Source organism: Mus musculus, chromosome 12 (genome assembly GCF_000001635.26).
Source record: "Mus musculus strain C57BL/6J chromosome 12, GRCm38.p6 C57BL/6J".
NCBI lineage: Eukaryota > Metazoa > Chordata > Mammalia > Rodentia > Muridae > Mus > Mus musculus.
Genome location: NC_000078.6, coordinates 98,785,119 through 98,794,372, shown reverse-complemented (window position 1 = coordinate 98,794,372; position 9,254 = coordinate 98,785,119). Strand labels below are relative to the sequence as shown.

General features: G+C 38.6%; 2 protein-coding genes across 32 annotated transcripts in view; one reads left to right on the top strand and one right to left on the bottom strand.

Moving 5' to 3' along the window:
- Eml5 (echinoderm microtubule associated protein like 5) overlaps positions 1–7,769 on the top strand; it is a 114,908-nt gene extending 107,139 nt beyond the window's left edge. For 7 of the 13 annotated variants that reach the window (XR_001780456.2, XR_001780453.2, XM_006515972.4 and 4 more), the window contains 6 exons: positions 87–259; positions 1,695–1,857; positions 2,246–2,349; positions 2,943–3,096; positions 3,660–3,760; positions 3,987–5,226. Coding sequence is in view for 6 of the 13 variants with exons in the window: in XM_006515972.4 (XP_006516035.1) it covers positions 87–259; positions 1,695–1,857; positions 2,246–2,349; positions 2,943–3,096; positions 3,660–3,760; positions 3,987–4,023 (732 nt within the window). In the remaining 7 variants the exon portion in view is untranslated. Of the gene's footprint in view, positions 1–86; positions 260–1,694; positions 1,858–2,245; positions 2,350–2,942; positions 3,097–3,659; positions 3,761–3,986 lie in introns of all 13 variants that reach the window. The other 6 variants (XR_003950058.1, XR_001780457.2, XR_003950057.1 and 3 more) reach the window with 3 other exon arrangements.
- The window catches only part of Zc3h14 (zinc finger CCCH type containing 14), a 45,758-nt gene continuing 43,102 nt past the window's right edge, over positions 6,599–9,254 (bottom strand). For 8 of the 19 annotated variants that reach the window (NM_029334.2, NM_001008506.2, NM_001364401.1 and 5 more), the window contains 3 exons: positions 8,967–9,055; positions 8,632–8,738; positions 6,599–7,798 (listed from right to left, as the gene is read on the bottom strand). In NM_029334.2, the coding sequence (NP_083610.2) occupies positions 7,792–7,798; positions 8,632–8,738; positions 8,967–9,055 (203 nt within the window). In that variant the 3' untranslated portion in view covers positions 6,599–7,791. The remainder of the gene's footprint in view (positions 7,799–8,631; positions 8,739–8,966; positions 9,056–9,254) is intronic. The other 11 variants (XR_001780498.2, XR_001780499.2, XM_006516327.4 and 8 more) reach the window with 3 other exon arrangements.

Here is a 9,254-nt window from a genome sequence, read left to right as displayed (position 1 = left end):
GCTAGCTTTAACTTGGTATTATTTGGAGGTGTGGGGAAATTGATTTCGTTTGTAATTGTTTCCTGTGACTCTTGCTTCTTATGCAGAAGATGCTAAACAAAGTGAATTTGGGACACGCTGCTCGGACAGTGTGTTATAGCCCCGAAGGGGACATGGTGGCTATTGGAATGAAAAATGGAGAATTTATTATATTACTTGTGAGTTCTCTAAAAATATGGGGAAAGAAGAGAGACAGGCGATGTGCAATCCATGATATCAGGTTAGTCAACAGATGGAATAGATTTTCCAGTTCATTTTTACAGCGACCACTATGAACATTAAAAAACTTGCCCATACATCCAGATTAGGTCCTGACAGGCTAATACCTTATTTTTGTCATATGGGGGGGAAACCATACCTATGGCTTCATGCCTTTGACACAAATGCTCTATTTCTTGAGCTATATACCCAGTGTCTATATATCAGTTGCATGCTGGTGTGGCTATATATTCTCCTTGCTAAATTAAAAATCCCAATGAGCCTCACTATACTAGACATGTGCAGTAAACTCACTGTGCTGAGAACTATTTTGTACTGTTTGATACAAGAGACCCAGCAGCCATTAAGAAGTCTGAGAACCAAGGTTTAATTATTCTTGTTTAATCTCAGCAAGGCTTCACAGATCAGCTGTGGCCTTCCTCCCCCTCAGCTTCTCCTGACTGCCTTTCACATGCCTTCCCGGAATCTGCATTCCTGGCTCACTCATTTAGCCAGTACTCACTGAATATCTATTTCCCAGAATTCAAATTAACCGAGCGTTCTTTGAAAGATTGCATTGTGTGTGCATGTCTATACATACAATGTACATTTAAGGTATGCACATACCACAGGGTGCACAAGTTAAAGTCGGAGGACAGCTTAGACAAGTTGGTTCTCTCTCTACCACATTATGTCCCAGGGATTGCACTCAGGCTGCCAGGCTTTATCTACTGCGTGGTCTCTGTGGCCTGTAACCCTTTCTTGATCCTTTTGTTTCTTAGGGCTTAAACTAATTTCCATACTGGCTACCCTTACAAAACGCTGTGCAAATCGATAAGAAAAACTCTTAACTGATTTTCCCTCGCCCTTACAATGTCTCTACTCTCAACAGGCAGGGCCCGTGGGACATTTTTAAAGACTGAGTTTGTCCCCTACTGCTTCTCATTTATATTTTAACCAATACTCTTCCACCCTAACAACCTGAGTGAGCTAACCTGGCTGTTTGGATTTTAAGACATCATTTTTCTGTCTTATGAAGTGTATTATCTTAGCAATTCTGGAGTGTTAATTTTTAGTTATTTTGAAGCTGGCCATGGAGGTGCACACCTTTAAGCCTTGCACTGAGGAAGCAGACAGGTGGATCTCTTAATTTTGAAGTTAGCATGGTCTATAAAACAAGTTCCAGAACAGTCAGGAAGTATTATGCAGAGAGACTCTCAAATCAAGTTATTTTAAACTTAGAATTGGAAGAAACATTTAATATATAATCAAAATGTAAAAACCCTTACTAAAATTTTAATAGGCAAATAAAATCTGCATGTTTGATCAGTTACCTTCTAGGTAACATAAATTGATTTTTAGTTGTTAGGGTAAGTCTCTGATCTTAAAAACAGGTAAACAACTACATGGGACCTAACACTTTTTTTTTCCACATTTTTTACATTTTATGTGTTCAGATTTAGCCCAGATTCCCGGTATTTGGCGGTGGGTTCCAGTGAGAACTCAGTGGACTTTTATGACCTGACACTGGGTCCCACACTTAACAGAATCAGCTACTGCAAAGACATTCCAAGCTTTGTCATTCAGATGGACTTCTCTGCAGATAGCAGACATCTCCAGGTAGGACACAAGTATTGCGCCCAGTGTGTACATTTCCTTAGTGAATGCACTGAAAGCCACCTATGTTCTGTTTTCTGTAGCCCATTCTTTGTGAAAATAAACTTTACTACTTACATATATACATATTACAGATTATGTACATAATTATCATGCCCACTAGAAAAGACTTTGTGGCACGTGATCTCGTCATTCAGTAGGAGTCCCCAATACTAGCCTTTATTGCTGTGCATTAGAGCGCTGCTCATTCTGTACCTGCTATCCTCACCTGCATCTCCTTTCCTTCTATTTTATTGTAGGTTTTGCATCCTCATGATGACACATACAGCTGTGTCTGCTGATAATTGATTTGCCTTTGTCTAACAAACTTTACCTCTCATTTTGAGAACAGGTTTCTAGTGGCTGCTATAAACGGCATGTCTATGAAGTGCCTTCAGGAAAACACCTTGTGGATCATGCTGCCATTGACAGGATCACGTGGGCTACCTGGACTAGGTAAACACGTAACTTGAGGTTTGTTAGAAAGTTGGAAAATGTGGACTAGGGATGAGGCTCAGTAGTAGAGTGCTTTTCTAGCACAAACAGGCCACATGTTTGAACAGAATGCAGGAAAACAGCCTTAGGCATTTTGGCTCAATTCTTGTTGTCCTAGAATATGAGAGGCAGAGTGAATTCTTTTGGATTCTAGCAGGTTTGATTTACATAGTGAAATTGAGGCTACCCAGGGATATATGGCAAGACCATTTCAAAATACAAAACAAAACATATGTAGGAAACTCCTATTTTTAAATTTATTTTACAAGGGAATACATGAGTTTGTTATCCTATCTTGAATTCTTAATGGCATGCTGATTCTGGGACCCTTTTTGATTCAACACTGTCCTACACTTTATCAGTTTCCATGGCTCAACAAGTTCTTGAGAAGAACTTGTATAATGACCTTGAAGATTTCAGGCACTTTCCTAAACTGTCAACGGCAATGCACATCTTTAACCCAGCACTTGGGAGGCAGAGGCGATAGATACAGCACAGCCATCTTAATCATTAAACAGAACTATCTGTGGTACATTTGCTTTCCCTCTATCTAGTATTCTAGGAGATGAAGTTATGGGAATCTGGTCCAGACATGCTGAGAAGGCGGATGTCACCTGTGCCTGTGTGTCTCACTCAGGAATCAGCCTTGTGACAGGAGATGACTTTGGCATGGTTAAATTATATGACTTTCCATGCCCAGAAAAATTTGTAAGTCTGTGTAGCATTTTGTATTACTTTAGTTGAATCTTAGATGAGTCACCCTCCCCCCCGCCCCCCCCCTCCCACATATTTTAGAACGTTGCAGTTCTAACATGAAAATCCTGGAATTTTTATTTCTAAGAGTTTCCTCAAACTTTCAATAGCCAAAGTAACATTTCCTAGAAACAGACCTTTCATGCTAGGTGCGGTGGTGTCCACCTTTGATTCCAGCACAGCAGATGTGAGGCAGAGGGGCAGAGGCAGGCAGATAGATTTCTAAATTCAAGGATAGCCTATGTTTTGTCTCAAAAAAACCCAAACCATCCCCATAGTCTTTGGAAACTCGTAGGAAAGTTCTGATGAGCTTTTATGAATCAAATCTACAATGATTAATAGCAGATTCCAGCCCCTCCCCGTTCTTCAGAGAAAAAAATATGACTGCCTAAATGACCTAGTTTGTTGTACGCAGACCTGTAAACTTTTACAAGAATCCCTGCTCTAATGATGAATTGTGCTTTGTTACTGGAACCTTTGTGTAGATCACTGCTGAGGGGGCTTTGTTTCCATTTCAGGCAAAGCACAAGAGGTTCTTGGGTCATTCCCCTCATGTGACAAATATTCGATTTACCAGTGGTGATCGGCATGTTGTCAGTGCTGGAGGCGATGACTGCAGGTCAGTGCTTGGTCGGCCCAGGAAGAGCATGATTACCTTTCACTAGGAAGACTTGGTAACTAGATAGATGTGGCAATGAACACAGCCAGAATTTATCAGAAGATAACTAGTAACTTCAAAGCCATTAACCTCATAAAAACACACCAAAACGAGTTATTGTAGCTGGCAAACTCTTCTGAAAATCTAGAATGTGATAAAGCTCCTTGTCACTTTTTTCTGATTGCAGTTTGTTTGTCTGGAAATGTGTACACATGCCTCACTGAAAGGTATGATGCTGAGAAGACTAAACAAATCTCACCTCAAGAGACCAGTTCCACGTTGGAAAAACCAAAACCAAACTGCATGGTCAAGTGGTGCTAACTGAGGACTGTGACGGGGAGGGATGTGCAGAATCATCCACACTGCAGCACACAGACAGACAGACGGTTTAAAATGCCTGCTGTATGTACCGACCTATCGTCCACACACTGCCAGATAATTACATTGCAAGAAATGACTGAGTATTGGGTAAAAGCCAACCTCCTCCTCTTATTGAGGAGTGTGGAATTTTGGCAGACTTGCCCAGGAGATTTTTAGGGTATAGCAGTCTGAAAAACAAAACAAACCAACTTCATCTCATTTCTAACGTTTCTCCTTAAGGTTTGTTCGATGAAATATTTCACCCTTATACAAGGAAAGGAATGGCCAACCATCACCCGAATCTGTTTTCAAAAATGCAAAGATTTTTCGTAAGGGAACTTACATTAATAAAGTACCCTCTGCAAAGGCCATGTTACAGCCTGAACTAAGGATAGATCCAGAGTCAGCAGTACATGGCTACTATATTTTCATTTTGAGCTGTGTTTAGAAGCCATCTCTATAAAATTATGAATCACAATTATGGCCTCATTAATAGGAAAATAATACAGTGAACTTCATTTCCAAGTTTTCTTAAGGTTCTGTGATAGCCAGAGCACTTAACTGAAAGATAATACTGCATATTTAAAGGTATGATCTAACTAATAAACATTTGTTTATTGTGTAAACACAAGCATTAAATTCATATACTAATAAACCTGGGCATAAAGTTTTATAGTTTTGTATTGAGAAAAATAATTTAATTAATTAGATGTATGCCACCCTATAAGGCTATTTTCCAAAATGACTGACTCCAGGTTCATCTGAAGAGCTCAGAGTCCTTCCACTCAATGCTGCCAAAGACTGGGACTTCCTGTCTAAGACTTTGCTGTTTTAGCCTCACTAAAGTTTCCTCAAGATGAAAAGTCCAGTAGACTGCTGCATAAAAATTTATTTTTCTACGTGTGAAGACACTGAGGATGCTCTACTGGTTGTTTCCACTTTTATTTCACTGTGTGAGTTATTGTTGTAGCAGTAGACTCCAACCCCTCAGGCTTCTGGAACCCTGTTTGGTTTGATATGTTTTCTATGGCTAAAAATATTGTGACTATTAAAACCAGAAATGAACACATCGCATCAAGGAAGTTTTGTCTAAGCAGTGCTTGGAGCATGGTCAGTTTTAAAGCTGATGAGGAGATTGCAAGAAACTTAAAGCTTAAGATAACGTTTCTAATGCTCATACTGAATGGTCCATCTAAACTGGTATTACATAAAATGGTAGTCAATATATTAAAGAATTCCTATAAAAAGGAAAATACTTCAAATTTAAGCATGATATATATAGTTCTAAGGTTTTCCCCTCTGGACAATTTGCTGGCTTTTAGTTACAGAATATTTTTAATTCTGTAAATTCTGTAATGTTAAGCAAGTAAACCATAAAGTAAAAACTGCTTCTACTATTTTTGTCCTTCAGAGTGGCCAGCCTGGTAAGTCAAGTCTTTGTCACTGCACTGGTCAGTTCTGTGACTAAAGACCAGGGATCAGGCTAACTCTTGAGTAGTCATCATATGGCCACCAACTGTGAAAAAGGTAATGAATCAGAGAACCTGCCCTTTAGTTTTTAAACCCAGAAAACTACAGTGTGTGCCTGCAGTATATGAATTAATAGCCCAAGACTGCCACCAGCTACTGTGGTCCCACTTGTTTCCTACGTAAATGCATGCCAAAGCACACAGTCCACTCCAGTGCTCTCCATTACCAGCCATCATGCCTACTTCTTCTCTGGGTGACTCCTTAGGGTGTTTCATTTAAAACAAGTAGTCAGTAATTGCTTTAGGTTTAGAGTAAGCTTGTCTATAACTTGTAGAATTAAACAATAAACCATTTAAATGTAGGGCTAGGACACACACATACAGCTCAGTGCTTATCTTGCATTTGTAAAGCCCTGGATTTAACCTCTAGCACTACATAGAAATGAGGCATGCCTACAATCCCAAGTGCAAGCACAGAATCAGAAATCCAAAATCATTCTTAGCTACATAGTGAATTTGAGGCCAGCCTGCAGTACATGAAAAAAAAAAAAAACCCAAACGTTTTAAAATGTGTTTCTAGTCACCGTTCAGTAACAGAAAACAATTAGATTGTCACATGTCATTTCCTTATAAAAAGCTAAACCATCTAAGCCCTTGTTCCCGGTTTCTGGTCCTTTACTAGACAATTATGAGAAGACAGACATCTACACGTATTTTTTTACAAAGTGGTAATGGCCTAGTTCCAAAGCTGAACCCTTAAATTCAGTGTCCTCACTGTATGAAGAATTGCCATTTCACCTGAACCTGTGCAGCAGACAGCGTTAGGCCCTGGTCTCCTTTGTTCTCTTGCTGTTTCTGATCTTTACCCTCTGGGGTTAGCATGGTCAAGGCCAATTTATCAAATGGCTGAATAACTAGCTAATTCTGTTATCTTTCAATGGAAAGGCAATGACCACAGTAGAAGGCTGGCTTCACATTATTAAACACAGACTTTTATAGATGTGACTTTATTGTATCTTAACAGTTAAATTTGGTCCTCAAAATGTTTGAGCTTTTATTATCCCCTTTGCTAACCACCGTTTACACTTTAATTTTTAAAACAACACGTTTTTGAAATCAGTTGTCTGTTATTTAGTTCTAAAACATGACACATCTTGCCTTAACAGTTTCAAAAACCACACATAAAACTCCATAGTACAGTAGGCCAAGTTTCATCCTATTGTCAAGTTTACCTTCCTATCTCTGCAATATAGTTCTGTCATTTAAAATATACCACTTAAATCTCAACTTCTACATTTCAAGAATGATCTTTAGTAATAACATAAGTATATTTTCTGTGGGGTTATTTCTGATGATATTTTTCAGAATATGGGAATATATACGTATATTTATATTCTTGTGAGTTCAAAGTCTGTTTTCTGATACTTTCTGTACATATGCCTGTAAAAATTTTTGTATACTTTTGTGATAATGTAGTCCCTCCAAAATTACTTATAAAATGATAAGCTAATAGTAAATGGGAGCATTCCAAAGAACTGTCCATATATTTTTACATCGTCATTCCAACTATGCTTACCCTTTATGACCATGTCTCTGCTCACTTTCAGAAAGGCACAGGACCTCGGTCCACTCTACCAAAGTAGCACTCAAAATAAAGTCTGCATTATGCTTCTCAGAGCAAATTCATTTAGACACTAAAAAAAGAAATTTAAACTAGTTGTTCCAAAGCTGCCTCAGTTTCAAAGCCTGGCCACTGTTACCACGCTGGGTTACAGACACTGCATTACCTTTGGGAAAAGCTGAAAAGTGCTTCAGCTCTGAGGACACTGGCCTTCCCACAGCACTACAGCCCTAAGCTGCAAGTACCATTACCAAAAATGATATTAAACAGCAATGTACAAACATGCCGCAAATGTTTTAATAGAATTTGGCTTTTCTTTAAACTGTCTTTTTCATAGTCAAAACGAACAAACAAAAAATGTTGAAACCACTTAATAAACTTACAAACTTGAAAAATTAGACACTTCAGTGGGGCAGTAAAATTCGTATTATGAAAGCAATATATTCTAAATTTCAAAGACGTGACAAGTTCTGTAGAACATCTCTCATCAGAAGATGGAAGCTTTCAAACTGCATGATCTTCTGCCAGGTAGGACTAGGGCATCACTCACTGGATAAAACCAAAATTTTTACGTTAACTGCTTTGCATATAAATACCATATACATTAGCTAAAAAGTTTTGTCTTTAAATAATTCAATTATGCAGTTTAACTTCTAGGCCACAGTAAAATATTGTGAAACTTCAGTCTAAGGAAACTGATGTGGAATTCCTTTTGTTTTTTTATGTATGTGTGAGCACACATGTGGCACCCAGAGGTCAACCTCAAATGTCACACTACCTACACCCTTTCAAATTCAGGGACTCTCAATGGCCTGGAACCCATCAAGTAGGCTGGACTGCCTTCCCAGCTCTACATACTAAGATGTCCCACATTTTTACATGGATTCTGGGAATCAAATTTCAGATTGTCAAGCTTGTGAGGTAATAAGCACTTTAGAGACCAAGCAGTCTCCCCCCCATCCCTGCTTTGAGACTGCTGATCAGTGTGTATAATACATCCACACAGACCAGTCTGCTGGCCTTGGTGTTGCATCTTTACTGTGTATGCTCACAAGTTTTAGAAAGGCTGAAGGGTGGAGCTCACTGGGTACCTATTATGCATTAGGCTCTGGATTCAATAATTAGCGCCACAAAAAAAAAAAAAAAAAAAGAACCCATCTGGAGATGATGTAGACTAAAAAAAAAGTCATCACTGGATAAATTTGGTTCATGTAGTAAATCATTTTTGCTAAGGAATTCTTTTAAAATTAATTTTAAAGGAACAGGGGAAGAAATAAAACTCATTGTCCCTCAGTTTGTGTGCCTATACAACTGAAGAACACAGACAGTAAGATGTAATTCTAAATGGCGTCAGCGTTTAAAGAACGAACTTAAACCCTCACCTGCTCTGAGGTCGAATCCATTTCAAGGCGTGTCTTGGTGGCACAGTAATGGTGGGGTGATAAAATGTGCAGTCAGGTCTCGTACACTGAGTGTTAAACCTACAGTGCTGAACAGAAACGAGAGGAGCAAACCTTAAAATCTTCAAGCTAATACAGGAACTGCGCACCTCACTCTAACGCTAACACTCCACAGTAACACCACTGAAAGCCTTAGAAAATACACACAAAACCAGACATACACGGAATTTAAAATAAAACGTACACAAAAATGAAACCCAAACTTCAGAATGAGAGATTACCACTAAAACCATTTTTTAGAAAATAAAACTTCTTACTTTTGGGTGGTAGAAGGGACATTCCATTTTCTTACAAGCAGGGAAGTAACGGCAGAGCTGGCCATTAGAAGACGGTGCTGGTGACGACACTGACAATCAGAGTGAACAATGCTCAAATCTATTTTGGCAACAACATCTTTTAATGCAGTTACTGGTAAGGTTAGTATCATTTAATTTAGAACAAGTTTTATCAGTCAAGATAAAATATAGCAGAGTTCTGTAAGAAAGGCAGATTTGTTCTTTAAATACTAAAATCATTTCTAAAACTATTCTTTTGTTGTTTCCTAT